This window comes from Apodemus sylvaticus, chromosome 5 (genome assembly GCF_947179515.1).
Source record: "Apodemus sylvaticus chromosome 5, mApoSyl1.1, whole genome shotgun sequence".
Taxonomy (NCBI): domain Eukaryota; kingdom Metazoa; phylum Chordata; class Mammalia; order Rodentia; family Muridae; genus Apodemus; species Apodemus sylvaticus.
In genome coordinates, this window is record NC_067476.1 from 3695790 (window position 1) to 3718827 (window position 23038).

The 23038-nt window shown below is 51.2% G+C and overlaps 1 protein-coding gene across 1 annotated transcript in view; it reads right to left on the minus strand.

The window, feature by feature from the left end:
* The window catches only part of Cacna1b (calcium voltage-gated channel subunit alpha1 B), a 166376-nt gene extending 144385 nt beyond the window's left edge, over positions 1-21991 (minus strand). The window contains exons 1-3 of the mRNA XM_052181770.1: positions 21631-21991; positions 20642-20747; positions 17193-17332 (exon numbers count right to left, since the gene is read on the minus strand). Of these exons, the coding sequence (XP_052037730.1) occupies positions 17193-17332; positions 20642-20747; positions 21631-21914 (530 nt within the window). The 5' untranslated portion in view covers positions 21915-21991. The remainder of the gene's footprint in view (positions 1-17192; positions 17333-20641; positions 20748-21630) is intronic.
* Between the last annotated feature and the right edge of the window lie 1047 nt (positions 21992-23038).

Here is a 23038-nt window from a genome sequence, read left to right on the forward strand (position 1 = left end):
ATCAGTACTTAGTGACAGGATCAAACACCCGTGTGTCCTTGCCACCTCCTCCACAGCCCAGGGCACTCTCCTTGGGAAAGGCAGCCTATATCACATACCACTGCTCCGTAGCAGCAGGCAGCAGCAGAGGCACCATTCCCAGGACTGCTTTGTCATTCACTGTCCAGGTGCTGGTGTTGCCAAAGAAGCTGCTGTTGGTTTCCATAGAAACAGACTTTCTGAGTCTCATCCAAAGATGCTTGGGCTTTCTCCCAGCCTCCATACCCATCCCCACTCCAGGAAGACAAGAAGAGCAGACCCAGGGCTCCCTGCCTTTCCTGTAGCACAAGCCCAGGCTCCCCGACAAGCCCGGGAGATCTGGGTAGAATGGAGAACAGACCCTGAAAGGATGCCCATCAACAGGTGACTAACTGTGGGCTGCCCATGCTCCTGCTTCTGCTAATTACTGCTGGCTCTTGCATCGTCAATACTTCAACTAGAGGATAATTCCTGTCTGTGTACCGTAAGCTAATAGTTATTAGAGCCCAATATAAAGCCGGGTGGTGGTGATGCACGCCTGTAATCCCAGCACTCTGGGAGGCAGAGGCAGGCGGATTTCTGAGTTCGAGGCCAGCCTGGTCTACAGAGTGAGTTCCAGGACAGCCGGGGCTACACAGAGAAACCCTGGCTTGAAAAAACCAAATCCAAAAAACAAAAACAAAAAAAATTAAAAAAAAAAAAAAAAGAGCCCAATATAAACAGGTTCCCATCTCAGAGTCAAGTATTTGACTCAGGATACGACTCAAGGTAGGAATATTTTAAGTTTTTAATGTTTTAAGGGTTTTTTATTAGAAATTTTCTTTATTTACATTTCAAATGTTATCCCCTATCTGCTTTCCCCTCCAAAAACACCCTATCCCCTTCTCCCCTCCCGCTGCTCACCAACCCGCCCACTCCCGCTTCCCTGACCTGGCATTCCCCTATACTTTCTCAGGACCAAGGGCCTCTCCTCCCTTTGATGTCCAACAAAGCCATCCTGTGCTACATATGCAGCTGGAGCCATGGGTCCCTCCATGTGTGCTCTTTGGTTGGTGGTTTAGTCCCTGGGAGCTCTGGGGGTACTGGGTGGTTCGTATTGTAGTTCCTCCTATGGGGCTGACCGCTCCTTGGGCCCATTCTCTAGCTCCTCCATTGGGACCTCGTGCTCAGTCCAATGGTGGCTGAGAGATGTTTTAAGTTTTAACTATTGTGCTAAAAGATCTATGAAGCAAAAATGCCTCTAACCTGTAAGCCTCGTGCCTAAGGACAAATTCTCCCTGAAATGCTGGAGGCTGTTGTTTAAGGCAGATAACAAGTCGAGTGGTTTCACTCCCTAAACAAGTTCATTTGACCTAAATACACTGCAAGCGTGTGCTTGACCACATGTAGGCAGGAGGAATGTGAACAGGAAATATGTCAGGATGCGCCCTTGTCCCTGATTGGACCTGTTGGGAAATATGGTGGCCCTTCAAGCCACTGCAAAGCATGACTGGTCACCACTTGCTGGGACCCCAGAATGGTCCCGACCAGACCCCATATCCTGGCCAGTATTTAATTCAAACTTGTTTCAAAATTGGCTCAAAAAATTGTGGAACTGGTCTTGTGATTCTCAGGCTTAACAAGCTAAAACTACTCAAAGACATAATATCTGAAAAAATATGAAAAGCATATAAACCAGCAGAGTGAAGATGCTGAATAAACTCTAAACAGGACCAACTCACAGAATGCCCAAGCAAGACTCAGCACAGTAACCCTCCTGTAAGTCAAAGAACAATTTTGAGACAGGGTTTCTCTGTGTAGCCCTGGCTGTCCTGAAACTCACTCTGTAGACCAGCCTGGCCTCAGAAATCCACCTGCCTCTGCCTCCCAAGTGCTGGGATTAAAGGTGTGTGCCACCACGCCTGGCAACAAAAATCTTAAGGTAGACAGACACACACCCTGACAATGGTGGAAAGCAACTTACAAGTCTCGCACCACAAACCACACAGGACAGCAGGAACCGCACAGTTTAGAAACTGAAAGAAGGAGAGCCTGGAGAGATGGCTCAGCGGTTAAGAGCACTGACTACTCTTCCAAAGGTCCTGAGTTCAAATCCCAGGAACCACATGGTGGCTCACAACCATCTGTAATGAGATCTGGTGCCCTCTTCTAGTGTGTCTGAAGACAGCTACAGTGTACTTACATACAATAAATAAATAAATCTTTGGGACAGTGGGAGCTGGGCAGACCTGAAGGAGCGGGGCTGACTGGAGTGAGCAGAGGTCATAAATTCAATTCCCAGCAACCACATGAAGGCTCACAACCCTCAGTACAGCTACAATGTACTCACGTACATAAAATAAATAATTCTTTTTTAAAAAAAAGAAAAGAAACTGAAAGAAAACTGTCAGCTGAGAAAATCCCTTCAGGACTACAGGGAAATCAGGACGCTCTCTGATGAGCAAAAAGTAAGTTTCCTTCTCCCTTTGAATTCTGAGAAATCTAGTTGATAGCTGGAGAAAAGTCAGCTTCCGTGTAGTTCTAAATATATACAGAAGAAGTACTTAAAGCAATTATAGAGTTTCTCCTCCTGTAAACTAGTAAAATGCCCTCAGGAGACTGGGGTAAGTTCTGCATCCATAAATGCACCGCTTTAAGAAACCACTACAAAACTGTATAAACTATAAAAATTATAAAACTATAAAAACTGAAGAACCAGGTGTGGTGGCACATGACATTAATCCCAGCACTTGGGAGGCAGAGGCAGGCCCATCTCCAAGTTTCAGGACAACCTGGTCTACAGAGTGAGTTCCAGGACATCCTGGTCTGCATAGAGAAATCCTATCTCAAAAAGAAAACACGGTCAAAAAAAAAAGTGTGGGGGCTGGAAAGATGGTTCCACGGTCAGATCACTGGGCGTTCTTCCACCAGATCGCTCTGTTTGACTCCCAGCACCGCCTGGCAGCTCATGACTGTCTGTAACTCTAGTTCCAGGGAATCTGACACCCTATTCTAGATTCTGCAGGCACTGCACACACACACTGCACAGACACACAAGCAGGCAAAATACTCACACACACAAAAAATTTTAAATACAGAAAAACTTTAAAAGATACTGTAGATAAATCAGAATAGAACCCTAAAATATGTTTAAGTAATACAATAAAGGCAGAAAATACAGTTTGGTTAAACAAGAAAAAAATCAGATAGCTGATTTAAATCCTACTATACCAGTGTTATACCAAGTAGATATGGTATGAATAAAACAGAAAAACAGTAAGCTGGAAAAGAGATCTACAAACTTCACGTGAGAATTAAAACCTTCAGTGCTACTTTCTAAACAATTAAAAGGGCAAAGAGAAAACAATATTTTCTGGAATAATACAGCTAATGAAAGTGTTAAGGCACGTTCTACATGGCATTATAGACAGTCTTTCCGAGAGTCTACAGGAGCATAAAACAACATAAAGCAAATTTGTCCAAAAGAAATCTTAACACAGTTTTAAAACTGAAATTGGACTGATGTGCTCTCAGACCACAATAGAATCAAAGTGGAAATGACAAGATTCTGGAAAATCTCCACGCACTTGGAAACCAGGCACACCTCTGAGAAACGTCTGAGTCCCAGTAGGAACCCAAGGCAAACTCAGTAACATGCAGACAGAACTGAGTTAAACTGACAGTACATTAAAAGGCAGCGCAGACCAGCAAACGTACAGCCCAGAAAACATAAATACATACATTGAGAAGGGTAAACCATCTCAAGTCGCTAGTCTTTGACAGACTGCAAAGACTGAGAAAATAGTAAAAGAAACTTAAAGAAAACAGATTGAAGGAAACAACGTGAGAGCAGAACAGGTTTTCAAAAATTATGAGAAGAAAATTAGAGTTGACTCTTCGAAGAGATTAGTAAAATGGAACCTCTGGCAACAGTGGCAAACAAAACAGAAGGTAAGAAGGGTTGAGCAGACTCCACCCATGAGACTTCAGAGCAAACCCACAGCTGCAGCACCTCACCCAGCACGAAACAGATATCGCCCATGACAACTGAATCTTGAATTTTGTGAACTCCTCAAAAGAATAAATTTCAGCCAGGCGGTGGTGGCACAAGCCTTTAGTCCCAGCACTTGGAGGCAAAAGCAGGCAGATTTCTGAGTTCAAGGCCAGCCTGGTCTATAGAGTGAGTTTCAGGACAGCCAGGACCACAGAGAGAAACCCTGTCTCCAAAAAAACCAAAAACAAAAACAAAAACAAAAGAATACATTTCCAGTATTAGCGATGGATTCACTCCAGAATTCAACTGAACATATAGAGAACTGTCATTTTTCTGTAGTGCCTTCTAGAAAACAAAATTTTCCAAATTTTTTAACTGAGCTCTCCTTTGAGCAAACCCCACAGTTTTGTAAGAGATGGAGTTCCCGTGAGATGGCTCTTGCTGCCAACCCTGGTGGCAGGTTCAATCCCCAGGACTCACGTGGTGGAGAAAACCAACTTCTATAGGCTACCTGCCATGGCATGAGCACACCTGTATATGTACATGCATAAACACGTACATACACATGTACACACATACACACAAATGTACATACATACACACACATATACATACATACATACATACATACAGTATTTAAAATTTTTTGAAAGAAAAACTAATAACAAAATAAAGGTTCCAATGTTTTGCCAGCTGCTGAGTCATAGCCCATGAACTAAGTCTCTGTATAGTCTCCTGATTTTTGTCTATTTATTAAAACAGCCATTGAACTCAGGGTCTCATACAAGATAGGGAATACTCTATCTCCGAGCTACACCCTCAGCTCAGGTCTGGGTGTTTGATGATCCCAAATGTCCATTGTCACGTCATCAGAAAGCATAATCTCAACAAATCACAGGCAATCTACTGCCTGTGAGGACAGATAAATGAAAATAAGGACAACCCCAAATGCCAGCAGAGACGGAGATCCAAAACATGGGTCCATAATATAGCCTGGTTGCTATACTCATTAACTACACACACAGAGACACGCACACTCAGAAACACACACAGAGATGCACAGACACAGGGAGACAAACAGACACAGACACACACACAGGTACATACACACACACACACACACACACACACAGGTACATACACACACACACAAACTGTATTTGAAGATGCATGGAAACTTCACAGAGGGAGATGGTTAGATAAACTGGCACCCCCTGACTTGCACTTTACTGCACCTCACACTGTCTTTATAAACCATGTACATCAAGTGTGCTGAGCCACTTCAACAACACTTTCTTGCTTTTGTCTTTTGCCACACTTAGTAACACTGCAGTATTCCAGACATTCTTAGTAATTTGCTATGGTGACCTGTGTTGCATGATTTTAATGGGAAAATATAAAAGCATCTATTCACCCCAGACAGGGCACCAACAAACCAAAGAAAAGATGCTTATAAGTCTAGCCTGACGAGTGCTAAGTTTACTGGGGTTACCTACAGGAGTGTGGGAACGCAGAGGTGGCTACAGCATCAGGACCCGCCCTCAGCAACGGATGGACAGCTATAATGTGAACAGCAGAGGGCATGGAAAGGCACCCTGCAAGCCTCCCTCTGAGCCTCACAAGGGACAGGACCAACTGAGCTCTCCTTTGAAGGCCTCAGGTAAGTCACCACACACAGCATGTATCAAAATAACCAAAGCACTGCCCAGCCCGAAGGACGCAGCCCCATATTTGTGAGCTGATCGATCTCTGACACATTTACCATGCATGGTTGGGAGCAACATTCACAGTAAGACATACACAGGACAAGGAACTTAAGAAGTGTTATAACTTGATCACTACTCAGCAAATTCCCCATCTTGCCTCTCTCCTTGGGCCTGTCTAACCCGAGACACAGCAATATTAAAATTAACAGTGACCCTACAATGACCTCAGAGTGTTCAAGAGAAGAGAAGAATTGTGCCTTCAGCTGGAAATTAGGGTGAAGCTTAGTGAGGAAAGTAGCCAGAGGCTGAGACGGGCTAAAAGGGCTCTCACTCCAGACAGCCAAGCTGTAAATCAAAAGAAAGTTCTGGCAATCCAATGACCATGCATGTAAGGAAAAGCCGTGCCGAGAAGGACTAAGTGCTGGAGGTCTATAGAAATCAACCAGCCACCAGAGCTGCTTAAGCTAACACTAACTCAGAGCAGAGTCCATCCTCTCCCAGAGCCCAAGGCTCTGACACAACACAAGTAGAAGCAGCGGGTGCTGTTGAAACCACAAAAGCAAGCAACCCAGGAGGTCTGGGCTGAGGGAGGTCCCGCTGAGGTAACTGATTGAGCTGGCTTCTCTAAAACATCTGAGAGATGATTGGAGAATGAGTGGAGAGAAGATTTATGGGACATATGGGGAGGGGGGGACTGGGAAAGGGGAAATCATTTGGAATGTAAACAAAGAATAAGAAAATAAAAATATATAATTAAAAAAATCTGTGTTATTGCACCAGTAGCTTCCTAGGCAGATGAAGCCACTGAAGACTGACTTTGTCATAAAGGAGGCAGCTGACACCTCAGGGAACTGACCAGACGGAAGTGGAAGTTGAAACCTCTGCTTATTGGCCATTCTAAAATCCTTGGGCCTTACAACTTATACTAGGTCTGCTCAGGGAAACAGAGCTGGACTGACCACACCTGTCCACAGGATGCTTTACTGACCAGAGGGTCGCTGATGAGGCTCACTGCTCAGAGACAAAGATTGGGTTAAATATTACATCCACTGACAACACACTTGGTAGCTAGAGCTGTGATGTAGATCTTAAATAAGATGAATACTGTTTCCCAACCTGCTATCACAACAGCCATTCTGTAACTCACAAATTAAGTAATTATTCCACCATAGATACTCTTCTAATAAATCTGGGGAAACAGACATTAAGACTTCTGGGGACTCACTGCATCTTATAAGTGGCAGGAACATTAGTAACTTGGGGTGGGTCTATTGAAACACACACACACACACACACTCACACACTCGCGCACATATACACACACAGGCTGAAAGATGTTAACCTTCATGGGGGAGGGGCACACGGGGTCTAAAGACTGTAGCAGAGGCGCTAGCAAGAGACCCAGAGTTAGAAATGGGGCCTGAAGACTCTGGATCACTGTCACGTCCTGATGGAACCTCAACAGATACCAAGCTGCTTCTGACAAATGGATGTACAAATCATGTCCTAAGGTGTGAGTTGTGACCTGGGGCCATGCCCTGCTCCTGGTGAAACAGTGACACCGCTGACAACAGATGGTTTGCCCTCCACAGCATCACAGGAATTTGTTGATAGAGCAGCAGCAGCAGCACAGAGGACCAACCTCAGTTCTAAAAGAAGGCCCACCACGCTCTCATTCAGCATGCTGTCAAACAGCACTGCAGACTGGAGAAACGTGAAAAGAAGAGTTATCGTAAGGCCAACTTCACTGTTGTCTTAGGAAACCCCCAGGCACCACTTTCTTCCTCAGTGGCCACCAACAAAAAGATCTCAACAAAATGGCTCAATGATTTAAGCAAGCAGTGCACTTAATACAGTAGATACAATGTTTATCTTTTATGTGCATTACGGCAGTAACAAGTCCTGACCTGCTTTATTGCAAAATGTGCTTCATTGTAGTTGCTTAGAAGCAGACCAGGACATCTTTGAGCCTGAATTTAGCAAGAAAAGAAGCAAATGGTCATTGTCACATCATCTGCAAAAGATGGTGCTCAGTGGAGAAGAAGAGGCCCTGAAGGCGTATACCACTCATGGAATATTCTTGAAACAACAAAATCACAGAACTACAGGGAGTATTAGTGGTTGCTGGACACGGGGGTGGGGTGAGGGGGTGATAAGTCTTCAGGACTATGAAAGGATACCATGAGGAATAGGAAACTCAGCATCTTACCTGTGCTGCTGTATTGTATTTGTGAGGTGTTGTCACTGGGGAATGCTAGGTAAGGATACAATGCTCCCTCCATACTACTTATCATGAATAAGTATTATTATGTATATATACACACATATATATGTATATATGCATATAGAAACTATATATACACATATATACCATATACATACACACATACACACACACACACATACATATATATATATACACACACACATACACAGTTAGCTCAGAATTAAAACCTTACCCTTTTTTAAAAGGTGGTGTTACTCTCTGGAGTTCCCAGTACCCAGCCCAGTTGATCTCACTGGTCCACAGGGCCACAGCCTTTGCACTTCCAGCTCCAATCCTACCAGTGTGTACCAGTGTAAGTCTGGTGAGTCTGTGGAAACTCACATGTCAACCACTCCCAGTTAAAACATCTGGCTCCTCCTGTCTGCCCATCTGTGGGCAAGAGCCAACCACCTCCTTCACACTGATTAGGGCTGTAAGCAGAAAAGGAAGCCAGCTCGGGCCTCCTACCCACCCAGGGAGCAACATGACTTCCTGAGCTAGGGTCTGAGACCAGATGCTGAGGAAAAATGGATCCAGGGACTACACCTTAGACAACACACTACCGCAGACCACACACCCCGAGGACCTTCCCTCTTCCCATCCTCAGCCTCTTCTGGGTTCAGTGGCTAAAAGGAGGGAAATGCAAGACATGCGTCAGGAGAGGCCTGGAACAGGGGCTAATAGAGCACTTCACAGTGCTTACCTAGCGTCTCAAGGCACTAGATCAGGCTAGCCCAGGATACCAGAGGGTCACAAAGTCCCTGGGCCTAGAGCTGTATCCACTTCCACCCTCCAGAAAAAGCAAGAGTGCAGCTGAGGCAAAGCTGCCCAGCCTACGTGCGGCTGTGTCATACATGCTATGCATGCATGCACGTGCGCGCGTACACACACACACACACACACACACACACACACACACACGCATGCACGCACGCACGCACGCACGAACATGGCCCTGGTCGCACAGTGAATGTGAGAGTTGGGACTGCAGCCAGCACTGGGGAAGAGGAGGTGGTGATATAACACAAGCCCATTCCACATGGACTCCAGCAGTGCCTCCTCAGCCAGCCAGGGGCCCATGATCCTTCCCAAAGGGTGTCTAGGCTCTGAGAAACCCCGAGATGGTCTCTGTGGCAGTGGACGTGGATTCCAGAATGAACTCTAGCCCGGCCTACTGGCTTTGGTGTGACAGCAATGAGAGAGTTGAGAGCAGGCAGAGAGTGAGTCACAAGTTGACCACAGGAGCAGCCATGTCACCTGCAGGGACTCTGGCTGGCTATACTGCAAAACAGAAAACCAGGTGATGCCTCTTTCTACAGCAGCAGGGATGGAAGCCCAGGAACTGGGAATCCAGGCTGAGGAGGCAGGCCGCCTGCCACCCTGCTCCGTCCAGGGACTCGCTCCAAGCCTAGTAACAGAGAGAGGCCATTAACAATCGTTCTCCCCTCAGTGTGAATCACAGCCCTGGGTTCCAGTGTGAAGAGGGATGTCGAGCAGAAAGGAGTGGAGCTGGTGAGTTCACTATACTTTGCTCACAAGTGCCACCTTCACTGGCGGGAGCGGGTGTGACATCTGTGGGAGTGTGGCCACAGGATGCAGCTCCAGCTGCCACAGGTTATATCACTGGCCCGGACACAGCACAGTACACCAGGGCTCCGGTGCTGCAGCACCCATGCCTGAGCCTATCAAGGAAATGTCAACCAGAACAGGGCAATGGTAGTGAATTCGAAAGGCAGAGACCACCAGGCAGAACTGGGAGGTCTATTCAAGATGGAAACATGGGGCTTCACAAGGCCCTTCCCTCCTAAATGGTGACAACTAGTTTAGAGCCCATCTCAAAATCCTGATCAGGCCTATACTGGTCCAGTTTGTGAAAGGGTCTAAGGACCCCAGAATAAGGTACTCCTCCATCTGACACCTGCTGGCCTTGTGTCAGGCCCTTGCTGGATGCTATAGGCCCAGATCATAGTACACAGTGAAGTTTCCAGCACCCTGGGTCCATTCTGTGTCCCAATACAATTCCTTGTATTCCATGGTCCCCTGCCAGCCTGGGCACCCATGGCATATACCCTTATAAGTGCATATCCCCTTTCCCAAGAAGGTCCTGACCTCTAAGCTGCAGTGGTCAGGTGTGAGGAGATATGATGAGAACACGCAATCTCTCAGGTGACCACCCTGGATGCTGACTACCTAGAGACTTCTGGGTCTCACTTTGAATAATCTGAGAGGCCTTGGAAGGTATGGGGAACAGGGGAGGGGCGGGATGTGTCCTAAGGCCTAGAATTCCCTCTCACAGATGGGCAATGGTAGTCGGCCAGCAAAAAGAACCTGGAAGCACATCTCGTTCCTAGACTGTGTGGTCAGGCAGGCATCTGGGCTACTGGGGACCATGGACACCCTCTGCCTTAGGTCAGTGGTTAGTGGATTTCAGGAGCACCTCCTACCACTCACCTGTGGTCTAGCACAGACGCAGGTGGGCCTTGCACAGCGGCAGAGCTGTGTATGGCCTCAAGGGCACACAGCCCAGCTCATGCCCCACCCATCAAGAAGGCCCTGCTCTGCTTTCTCAGAAGGCAGGTTTTAGGACTCATTTTTCCCAGGGGTCATCCCTAATCTAGAAACACACAAGGACTCTTAGACCCTAGAAATAACTGCTTCAGCTAGGGGGACTGTGGATCTCAAGACCAGGGAAGAGCCTGAGCCCCTGAATACAATCAGTGGGGAATGTCCCTGAGAAGGCCTGTGTTCATGATCTAGACGTGTAGAGTCCTGAAGCAAAGGAAGAAGTGGGGGGTGGGGGGGAAGGGAGACAACAGAGAGTGAGCTAGGTCCTCTATAAATACCCACTTGCCAGGGTGTGTGCCAAGGCGGGAGGCTAGGTGCCACTCGTCAGAGCAGGCTATCCCTGGGGCTTTATGTAACCAGCACAGGGCTCTAGGGCTGTCCAAGGGACATGCGGCCAGTGAGAGACCACTATCAGGACAGGGCACATCTGCGATGTGCGTACCAATGGTGGACACACATGTCACTCTCTCATCCAGTGCCATATTCACACGGCAGCCTTCATAGGACTACTCAGGAGCAGAGGCCTCGCTTCACTGTACAGGGGGCTTCCAGATGTCCTAGGTCTGGCAAGTTCTCAGATGCCTGCCACAGGACCCCTGAGTCTCCAATAAAGTCGTGTAGATACTGGAGGACATTAAACCTGATCTCAAAAGACAGGGATCAACCCCCCCTCCCGCCATGTAGCTAAAGAGACTACCTCTCAAAACTGAACTCCTAACCCTAACTGCTCCAGCCACATTTAGGGGCAGCAGATAATCAGAGCCCTGAACGTAGGAAGGAAAGGGGGAGTCGGGTGACTTGGCCGGCACCAGAGGACATCCCGTACCCCCACCCCATACTGGAAATACTGAGAATACTGGGAAGCTAGAGAACAGCCCACTGTGTGGGGCTGCTAGACACACTGTCACTGTCACTCCACGTCCCTTGTACCCTGTCCACTCGATGCCAGGCACAGCATTCCCTAAGCACTGTCTCCTTGCCTGATGGCTCATTTATTCTGTGCCTAACTTCCTCGTGCCTTCCCAGCCCAGGAGGAGCACCTCCCAAATCAGGCTCCATCCTTGCACCCCAAAGGCTATTAGACACCAGCATCTTAGCCCTAAGTTCAGAGTCTGCGGTAGCCATGCCTGCCTCTAAGCTCACTGCCCACCTTTCCTCCCCCTGAGGCAGCCCACACTCCTCTTCCCACAGGACAGGAGCCCAGAGAGAGGAGCCTGAGCTCTAATTACATGTCCTGGAAAGGAATCTCAGTTTAATTTGAAGTAAAATGAGACGCTGTGGTTGGAAATGCTCCCCAGGGAACCACCTGCCTGAGCCAAGTCATGTTTCTTTGAGTCTCCATAGGCCATAAGGGAAGGGACAGGAGCAGGCCAGGCCACGGCAGAGGTGCAGGGGTCCTTGTTACCGTGGATTTAAGTCCTCTAGGCCAAAGGCTATAGCAGGGTTTTTCTGGGGATTCTGGAAGAAAGGATGCAGGGATAGGGATGGGGATGGGGGTGGGGGCGGGGCAGAAGTGTGACGGGCACCATAGGGAGCTCTGAGACTACAGCAGCCTAGAGAAGTCGGTGTCAGGCTTGAAAGACACGGGAGGCACACTCTGCCTCCTCAGTCTGCCTCTCGAATGCTTTGAGGCCCGGCCCTTTAGCCTCTACCTGGGCTGAGGCTATCCCCAGTACCCTCACTCTCAACGGTCTGCTTTCCTTCCTGTGCCCAGTGATAGCCCAACTTGATTGTCCTGCACCCAGACCACAGATGGCCCTTGTCTCTACATCCTCAGCCCTGACACTCACCGACACTATCTCTCAAAGCTCTCCTGACAGCAGAGACAGACAGCACTCTGCACTCAGCTGCTCAGAGCTTCCCTCTCTCCAAGGGCAAATGGACAGTTTGGGTTTTTGTATCCAGACAAACATGGCCTGCAGAAGGGCAAGAATCTATCCGGTCACCTTGTGTCCCAAGAGGCCTAAACTGTAGAGAAAGCAAGAGGTGTCTCCAGCAAACACCTACCATGTGACCATGTGAGGAAATGGCATAGTGAAGAGGGCCTGGGGGGGCAGACGGGAGTGCAGGGCTTCACTCACTAGCTCTCCCTCTCAGCGCCCCCATCTTTGCTCTGCCCTGCATCCCTCCCCTGTATCTCGCCCATATTAGCACCTGCTCTTGCTTCCAAATTCAGTGGGATCAGTCTGTGAAGTCGCCAGCATCTGCCCACCTCAGCACGCCAGCCTCAGCTCCCAGACACTCATTTCCACTGGACACGCCAATGCACCGAGCGAAGACCTGGCCATGTCTTCATTCAGACTCCAGTTGGTCTTCACCAACTGCATCAATTTCTCCTGGACCTTCCCACCAATGTTCAGGTAGGCTGTAAGCAGCCTAATGCGGAGGCACTCTGGCCCTCCACCCCCTGACCACATCAATCAATGTTATTTATCTCTCCTGTTTTGCTATAAAGCACCCTAAGCGATGAACATTTTTAATACTTAAGAGGTTCTACCATAAGTCCCCCACGCCCAGCAGGCTCACTCACACCTGATGCACTTCAGGCCATATCACATACTTCCCCTCCAATATCAGCTTTGTGGTGCAGAACATACTCTTCCTGAATCCCCAACTGCACACAAGTGCTCCCCTAGATCTCCATCACCTCCCTGCCCAGGCAGCCCGTAGCTATGGGTACCAGGGTGCAGTCCAAGATGGCTTCTCCCATCCCTAGGGATCCTGTCGACTGTCTGCTATCCTCTTGGTCAGGACATTAGCCACAGCTCTTCCCAGACACCAAGCAGCTTATACTCTTAAGCCTTGAGGCTCACTCACGTCCTCCCAAACCTGAAGCTTTCTCTGGCTGCCTACACAAAGCCTGTCCTATATACTCCCTACCCACTTTCCCACCAAGACCAAGGTTATTCAGTCCTTCCTGGACACGTCGAGTAGGTTCATGCCAAGAAGCACTGTGACCTAGCCAGGATGCAGACCTGCTGTGGCTACAGTCTGGGGGGTGGAGGCTCAGAGCCAGTGGTGACTCCAGCATCTCTAGGTACCATCCAGATATGAGATTGCATATACTGATGAGAAACAGGCTGGGCACGATGCTTGGCTCCGCTCACAGGAAGGGGCTCGGCAGCTCTGCCCTGCGCTCACACCATCTGGCAAACACTGAGTAAGTGATGAATGGCTGATAATGGATAATGGATTAATGAACAGTGTAGGCAGAAGAAAGATCAAATGTTCAAGGAAATGAACAGCAAACGGGTACACATAATGTGGATGGGCGCGGGGCGACCAGGCTGGACCGCAGTGGGCCACAGCTTGCAGGTGGCCTCTGGCTGAGCTGGGATGGTGACTCTCTCTGTCCTCTTCCAACTAGGCTCCCAATAGGGCAATTCTGGGCCCTGCTCATGCCAGTACGCAGAGAGAAGTGTGCTTGGAAAAGAAGGTGGGCATGGAAGCCTGCCCCTGCCCTTCCAATCAGCTGACGGACCAGGAAGGAAGCCATTCTCCTGCTAGGAAGGCAGAGCCCATAGTAAAAGATTTCGTCCCTTGTCCTACACCACCAAAGGTCTGGGTGGTAATCCGTGGACTGGTCCAGGAGGAGCAGGAGTCCTAGCTGAGGGGCCAGACTCTCTGAGAACAGGCCTACATCACACAGGCCACCCTCAATGCCTGGAAGCTTCCAGCTTCTTTCATAATCCCCAGAGTCCAAAGGCGTCCCTTTGACCTATACAGGACCCAAAACCAGATCCTCTCTGCCCCAGAGCAGCCAGCGCCCAGCATAGCTAGCTGACCATATACACTGGTGCTGATAACAAGACACCTGAAGCAAGGAAGACAGCAGTGGGCACCCGGCCTTGGCTTCTCTGGGGGCTTGGAGGTGATGGGCACAACGCCCTCCCCTCCCTATCCTTGCCCAGGCATCTCAGAAGAAGAGAGACCCCTGCTGGCCACTGGGGATATGCCTGGCTTCACTAGGCAACAGGCCAGGGTGCTGTCTGCCTTTCCCCTCTGGGCTTCTAGCCTTCTAAGCACCAATTAAACAAAGCTTAATTAAAACAACAAAGTAACAAGAAAGTACCACACCTCCATATATACCCTGCCGTAGGGACTGCAGCTCAGGAGGGTAGGAAGAAACCAGGTTCTTCCCTGGGTTTCCCACAAACACAGGCACGAGGGTCCCTGTGAGTCTGTATCCTACAGGAGCATCAGAGCAGCTCCTAGCAGCTCCTGCATGTAGGCCTCCATGAGACATGCGTCACTCCTCCACCTGTGGGGTTCCCCAAAACTATCTCTCAAGGAATTCACTGCAAAGGGAGAAGCCTCAAACCAGGACACCAGAGCCACCTTTCTTGCAAACACAGAGGGCAGAGGGCAGAAGGCAGAGGGCAGAGGGCAGAGAGCAGAGAAATGGATCAAGAGGTTGAGATGAGATGGGCGACCCAGGAAAGTGAAAGAAGCAGGAGGGGGTGGAGAAGAGACGAGAAAACTGCTGTGTAAGAGGCAAAGATAAACAGAAAGTGGACAGGGAGATCTCCAAGGCCAGAGTAAGTCCTGCCTTCCTTTTGGGGTCCTAGCATCTTCACTAACGCATTCACAGGAAGGTCAGCATTCCTGAAACCACCCAGCAATGGAGTGGGTTCCCCGCCCCCAGGCCTCTCGTAGGTTCATTACGGATGGTTATGAGCCACCATTTGGTTGCTGGGATTTGAACTCAGGACCTTCAGAAGAGCAGTCAGTGCTCTTAACCACTGAGCCATCTCTCCAGCCCCACAATCTAGGGATCCTATAGGCAAGGGCTGCATGGGGAACTCGGGTGTCCCTCCTGGCCTCCTATTTCCAGGCAGTCTAAACCTGGGTAGAAGATTAGAGTAACAGGGTCCAGTATCCCTTGTCAGCCTCTCCTCTCAATACCATCAGCTTGGCCACTACACACTGCACGCTCCTAGATGCCTGTCCTAACACAGGCTCAGGGGACACTCTGAAAAATAAGATGCCATCTTGTCTTCAGGGACTTGATCTCAAGGGAAGATAGCTGTAAACAGCTCGAGTTACTCCTGGATGCCCCTGGTAGTAACCCTGGGTGTGGGAAACACCCAACCCACAGGGGCCACACTGTTCACCAACCCCAAGTGACTCTTCAGTTAGGTCCTCGGTGGAAAGCAGTCTCCATTAAACTACAGAGGGCTTTCCATGAACGCCATATCAACACACGCCTACTTTGGAACGAGCGATGCACAGAAGTGTGCAAAGATTACCATCACCAACATACTAAATTCCCTGGGCATACCAGACAGTTCTAGGAGACAAACTTCTCTGCCCCAACCTCAGCATTACAAACATCGTCCTCACATAAAAGCTACAGCGCAAAGACAGAAAGCAGACCCCAAGTCTCTGTGCACCTTATTTAAGAGCCCCGAGGTCAGTACCCTATTTCCTTTAGGTCTCAAAAATGTGGCTGACGCCCCAGGCTTCCCAGTCATCTCTTTCCTGCTCTCCAACTGCGCAACCCCTCCCCCACACCCACAAGCACCAGACCTCTAAGGAGGTCAGTGGTCAGCAGATATGGAACCACACCACCTCAAAAAGGCCTCCCACCTATCGTGAGCCAGCTCCCCACGTCCCAATCTGGGCACTCCAAGATTGTGTCTCCAGGCACAAGGCCCAAGGGAAGATGACATTGCCATCCCTAGACAGGATGGAGCCTCTGGGGAAGCCACAGGCTCTATGCAAGTAGCCGTCATCCCAACTACAGCTCTGTTCCCAGCACAGCAGCCCCACAGTCCTCAACCTCCAGTAGAACAACAGAAGAAAGATGGACAGTGTCCACTGGACAGACAAATCAACAGAGGTGGCTTGGGGAAGGGCCGCACACTGGCTTCCTGAGCTCTTGAGCAATGGGGGGGGTTTATTTTGGTCATTACAAGGAAGTACTGATGTGAGGAAGCAGTGGGCATACATTGTGACTAAACACACTGGGGACACAGGGACTGAAGAGATGGGTCAGCGGTTAAGAGCACTTGCTGCTCTAGCCAAGAGCCCTGGCTCAGTTCCTAGCATGCATATGGTAACTCCAGTTCCAGGGGACCTCACGGCCTCGTCTGACCTCTGAGGGCACCAGGCACACGTGCTGTGCATACGCATTTACAAGTGAAAAGGAGTGAGTACTCATTAAGTAAATCTAAAACCAAGAACACTGCCAGGACCATGTACTCGGTCTCACACCATGGGACAGCGCAGAGCTATGCGGGAGACACCCCAGCCAGCTCCTCAGTCAGGAAGTGGCTCAGATCCCACATGTTCCTCCAAGATCACAGATGGATAAAAGCCTTCCTCAAAGAAGCCCCTCACCTGCCCATCACCCCATCCACAGTACCCAGTTGCCACCTTACTTTTGGGGTCTGTGACCAAGCTCTGCCAGACAGGTTACTAGGAGTGAGCCCTTGGGAAAACACGTCACCAACATGGCCCTCACAGCAGAAGCTACAGCGAGCAGATGGAAACAGACGCCTATGTTCCTTGAGTGGGGAGAAGCGATCCCATTTACCCAGGAGAACATTCGGAGTCAGGGCACAGGGTCTCAACGTGGACATTTCTGCCACCTCCGCCCCACCGCAGGGCAGCACACACACGCACACACACACACAAGTGCACTCAGCCTTGGCCCACCTACCCTGTGAGGACCACCACGAAGTCCATGACGTTCCAGCCGTTCCGAAGGTAGGAGCCCTTGTGGAACACGAAGCCCAGGGCTATGATCTTGATACCCGCCTCGAAGCAAAAGATCCCGATGAAGTAAGGCTCCGTGTCATCCTGAGGAAGAGCACAGGGCAGCGTTCATCTCTGTCCCCTCAGAAAAGTGGCTTGGCAGCAGCTCCCGTCTGATGACCATACCTGCTACCCCAAGGCTAACCCAGTCAGGCACTCCGGAGACTTCCCTAGCATGCAGTGCTCCCACTAGCCTGAGTGTGCTCCTCTGTCGTGGCTCAGAATATGACCTGTCATTTGCCAGCATGGCAAAAGTGCCCTGATTATGTCTAAGAGTCCTTAGGCCTCTACTCTATTAACCCAGCTTCTGCTCCACCCACAGGTCACCCAGGACCGTCCTGCTAGAGTCACAGGGCAGACTTTACTGAAGCAGGTTTTAAAAAGGTAGTGACGACGCTCTTTGGAGACGCCTGTAAATCGAATCCTTGTATTAACTATAGCAACCCTTTCTATACAGTGAAATAAGTCTTCTCTATCCTACGAGCACAAAGGGACAGAGAGGGAGTGTCAGGGCAGAGATCACAGGGACGCCCAGCAGCCACCATGCCAGTTTACCTGGAGAGCTTGACACCTTTACACTTGGCTTTGGGACCCATCCACACATGCAATGCACAAAGACAAGCAGAACATGCAAATTCTGACAGGGGAAAAAGAGAAAGGAAAATCCCGAGCATTAGGTGATGGTTATCTGTAGAGACCTGAGGGCAGGCATGAGGATGGGAGGTGGGAGCTACCCCAGGATGGACCAAGGCTCGGGGATTCTCATCAAAAGTTTCTAGGGCTAGAGTCTAAGGAAAGGTTATTACTGGAGTAAACAATGGGACCAAAGGAATGAAGACAGAGATTCTAGTAAGATGCCTCAGTCTGCTTCTGAGCCAAAACCTGCAACATATAACGTTGGGGAGAAGAATGATGATACATGACCACACATGTAGTGGGGGCACCGTGTGTAGGGGGAGCACCGTGTGTAGTGGGAGCACCGTGTGTAGGGGGAGAAGAGGAGAGAACCTGAGGGAGCCAGACAAGGAGGATTAGCATGATTCAGTTGCTATACTCTGGAGAGGCAGCTTTAAACAGAGGAAGCAATGATGAGGAAGCGCCCAGCTTCCAGAGTCCACTCACACAAGGATTGGCCCCTAGGACCAACTCGAGCAAAATCTGCCCCATGAAGAAAAACTGGGCCTGTGGCCTAGTGGTCCAAAGAGCTGCCAGATGAGACGGGGCCACTGACTTCTTTAGCAGAAGTCTTTCTCCAAGAAGTCTGGCCCTCGAGGGCCTCATGCCTTGCCAACACCTTAGCTTACTCTTGCCCGCAGCAAGCCAGGCCCCGAGACTGAGCATGGCCCTGAAGTTTGAAACAGGAGGTACCTGTGAGTAGGAGTGAGTGTGTGAGAGGAAGCTCCCCTGAGGGGCCTGGCTCAGCCTCCATGATGGCCTAGTGCTCCTGTCCTGCCTCCTGATGTCAGCTCATGACAGGACTGAGGCTCTTGGAGTTTAGATGGAAGGGTCTTATTCCTCAAGGGGAGGGGCTGCTGGCACTAAAGAAGGAGCTGACCTCAGAAGGTCTTCACAGAAGGCTCCTGGTTAGAAAGGAGAAGAGCCACCAGCAAGGAGGCCCCACCCTGTGAGGCAGACCCGCGACTGAGGCTGATGGGGGTGGGAGATGGGTGTGGCAATGGCTTGGGAGCCACACTGGACTGCAAGCTCAAGGCTTGGCAGCCAGAGAAGAAAAGTTTGTATGATGCAGAATCCCCAGAGATGAGGAAGCCCACCCCAAGCAAGGCTGGAAATACCAAGGGATCCTAACACCACTCAACCCCTACCGGCTACCTAGGTGGTAGTTCCAGCTTCCAAACCCATCTCTCTTTTGTTCATCCCAACAGCCCCTGAGGAGTGGGCCTACAAGCAAACAGAGAGCTTTCTGGCTTGCCGGGATAGGTCCAAAGCAGGCACGTGCTCCCAAGAGCCGTGCCACTAAAATCACACCTCCCCATTCCCACCCTCACCAATCGAGCAAACCTGATAAACTAACACAGGTTCTCAGAAAACTGCACATTAAAAGGTGCCTGTGTTCATGACCTCCTTGTGATGACCGGGGTCTGTCCTGTGATCCTCTTGACCAGAGCCGCCATAGTGCCCTAGGGACTTAGTCATTACCCACAGCCTGGCATTGGTGACACTCAACCCGATGAACCTCCAAGTTCACTCTTTGGCCTCTGGAATGGAGGTGCTCACCACAAGGATAGAGCAGGCTGAGGACCTACTCTGCCAGAAGCCCAGAGGAACACAGGCACTACCGGGCACACCCACAAGTGCCCTGGAACCATGTCTTACCCTCTACCTTGACATGTGACTGGATACACACTCCTTCCCAGCCTATACTCCTAATCCCACTTAGCCTTCTTGTGTCCTCCAGGCAGGTCCTCAAGGCCAAGGAGCCACCCTTAACAAACTCTCCGTTGGTTCTTCTTGATGGCCACCTACTCATAGTCACCCACTCTTCCAAAGAGAGGCCACACCACTGTGCCAGGTCTCACAGTCACACCAAGTACATGCTACGCCCAGGCAAAGGCGCAGCAGGAGAGAGCCGTAGCTGATGCTTTGCCCTCTCACCTGTGAAGTGGTGTTACCCCTCAAACCTCCAGAAGGCTGACCTTCATTCCTGCCTCTTGCTACATAAGACTCAATCCCAGCAATATGGCCTCTGATCCCCAAAGTGGAATACCACTGGGTTCTAGGAATTCTTGGCAGGACACTAGAGGAAGATATGGATTCAGAACATCTGGGAAGAAGTGCTCCTTAGGGAGCACGGTGGGAAAAGCGATCAGCTGGCCACAGAACTACGCATAAAGACTGACACTCTTATTCTCTTCAAGAGAAATGTCCCTCTCTCGTTCCATGTCTAGAAATCAGGGCAAGCATACTATGCCCAAATGAACCATCTGAGGAGCAGGGCTGCTGAAGACACAGGCAAACCAGCTGGTGGTTCCTTGGTCTTCCTTCAGGTTCGATTGGCCACTCCAATCCTGGTACTAGAGGCAGTCAAAGGGCCCTCCGATGAAAGATAGGGCCCTACCTCTCCAGCTCAGGTACATCAGACAACCTGCCACTACCCCCACCTTCCTGTTGTTGATTTTTTTGTTTTATGGGGTTTTTTTGGGGGGGAGGAGTTGGAGACAGGGTTTTTCTGTATTGTCCAGGCTGTCCTAGAACTCACTCTGTAAACCAGGCTGGACACGAACTCAGAAATCCACCTGCCTCTGCCTCCCAAGTGCTGGGATTACAGGCGTGCGCCACCACCGACTGACTACCCCCACCTTTCAGACAGGCCCCAGATCCTCAGCCAGCACTCACCAGTCGCTCAGACATGGGAGTCTTGTCCCCATCAGGGAGGTGCTGCTCCAGGGCCAGAACAATGCAGTTGGCTATGATGGTGGCCAGGATCATGTATTCGAAGGGCGTGTGTGGGTTAAGGAATGGCTAGGAGGCGCTACGGAGGTAGTGAAGAAGAGCACAGCGCAGTGCAGCAGCTGAGTACTGCTGGCCTACACCCACCTTCCCGCGGACCAGAGCTAGTCTTCCCAGCTCCCCGCCCTAGTTCTAGGGGCAGCCAAGAGGCGGGGCCTCTGCAGTTGCCCAGCCCCTCATTAGTTCGGACGCCGTCAGCACCACGGATAGCTGCCTGGCCTGGCCCGCCGGCGCCACGGGGGAACCCTCCTACCGCCCCCCCAAAGCAGTAGAAGCCGGCCCTGCGCAGGCGCACACCCTACCTAAAGACAGCCACAAGTATCTAGACCCGCACGTGAACAAAATGTACCAAGAATGCCTACCACACGCACGCGCAGCACTGGCTCGTGGATGCCCGCACACGAACGCAGGCACTTGCAGTCAGCACGCTCACAGACCTGCAACCACACAGCGCTCACACCTGCATAGACTCGGATTCGCCCTCCCATGTCCTCTAGGCTAGCCGCACGTTGTGTGCCCCAAGCTGGCTGCCCAAGACCAAGTGCACGAAGGGACAAGTATCAGATCAGAAGGGGCTCCGCCCAGAGTGCACCTGGTCCGTCGTGGCCTCCACGACCACACACGCGCACACCCAAACCACGCACACACGCACTCGGAGACCGCCCCACAAGCCCCGCCCCGCTCCTCCTCGCTGGGCCGTGGGGTCCGCGACGCTTCTCTCCCAGGTCGCATCCCCTCCCAGCACCAGAAAGATGGCCACTGGGCGCCGCCGCCCAGGCCCCAGCCGCCCCTCCCAGACCCGCCGCGCGGACACCGATGTCGCCCCGACCCCTGAACTCCGCCGGTTCCCGCCCGCCCAGGCCCCCGTAGGATATGGCCATTCGGTGATGCGCTTAGCGTATTTGCGGACGACGTTGTCCTCGCTGAAGACGAAGAGCGAGCGGTTGACGGTGAAGCAGTTCTGCTTGACTGGGATGGGGTTGTACAGGGCCATGGTCCGTGCGCGCTGCGCAATGGACTGCTTGTACAGGACCCGCTGGCCCGGCGGCAGACCCCCCTGGCCCGGGCCACCCGCCCCGCCGGCCCCGCCGCCCCGAGCCCGCTCCCCGCCGCCGGTGCCCCCATAGCGGCCGCCCAGCTCGTCCCCGAAGCGGACCATGACTCCCGGGCGCCGCAAGCATCCCCGGCTCCGCGACCCGGCACCGAGGGCGCGGCGCGCCAGGGGCTCCTAGCCTAGCCGCAGCGAGCTGCGTGGACCTCGCCCGCCAGCTGCTACCGCACCCGAGTCGCGGCCCCACGCCACGCCCTATAAGGGGTCGGTCACGCGGCCGAGTCGAGCCAATCCGCGTCAGTCCCACCCCCGAACCCATAGACCCCGCCCCCGCGGCCGCCCCCGCCGGAGTCCGCGGCGGTCCTCGGGGGAACGCCGAGTTGCTTGCGTGCGCCCAGCTTTAGGCAGCGTGAGCCTCTGCGTGTCCACGGGGCGCCGCCCAAAGCTTTGGCCGCGTCTGGTTCCCCAACTCAACAGCCTGAAAGGTCCCCGGGTGCCTTCGCGCTCCTCGAACCTTAACAGACCCTTCCCCGTGGGGAGATGTCTGTGGCATCCAGAAGCCGCAGCCTAGGTTCTCACAGGCGTCCACACTCCTGTCCTGCGGAGGCCATGTCGTCAGCCACTCCCTCTCGCTGCTGGCCATCGGAAGCCGAGGCTATCGTCGCATGTGTGTGTGTGTGTGTGTGTGTGTGTATCCTTACATGCCCTGCTTTGAAATCCCTGGCCCCTGAGGGTTTTGCAGTGGACCCTGTCAAGAGTTCTAAATGCAGCCGTTCATCTATCAGACGCTAAGGTGCTCCAAGATCCCAGTTCAGACAGTCCTTGCTCTGCCATTTCATTCTATAAACATTAAAACAGAGCCTTCGTGTTGCACCTGTTTGCCACGCCCAAGACTCCACTTTTACAGAGCTGACATTTTCCTACCAAAGGTAGCAACATCTATATAGCACTTAATGAGTAATAGTAGGGCATCGTGAGTACACAGGGTGGCTTGTAGGTCTTAACAGCATTCGGATTAACATCTCCCCAAATCACACTTGAAAGGCAGAGGAGAAGAAAGGGTCCTCTTCACTCTTGCAGAAGATAAACAAAGGCAGGTCCCAGTGCTGTGAGGAGCGTGGAAGGTGGTGGTCTCTCTGCCCTGCTGTGGCTTGGATCTGAAATGTTGCTCCCAAAACTAGTATGTTGAAGGGTCTGGTCCCCACCGAAGCAGTAATCAGAAGTGAGGGCTT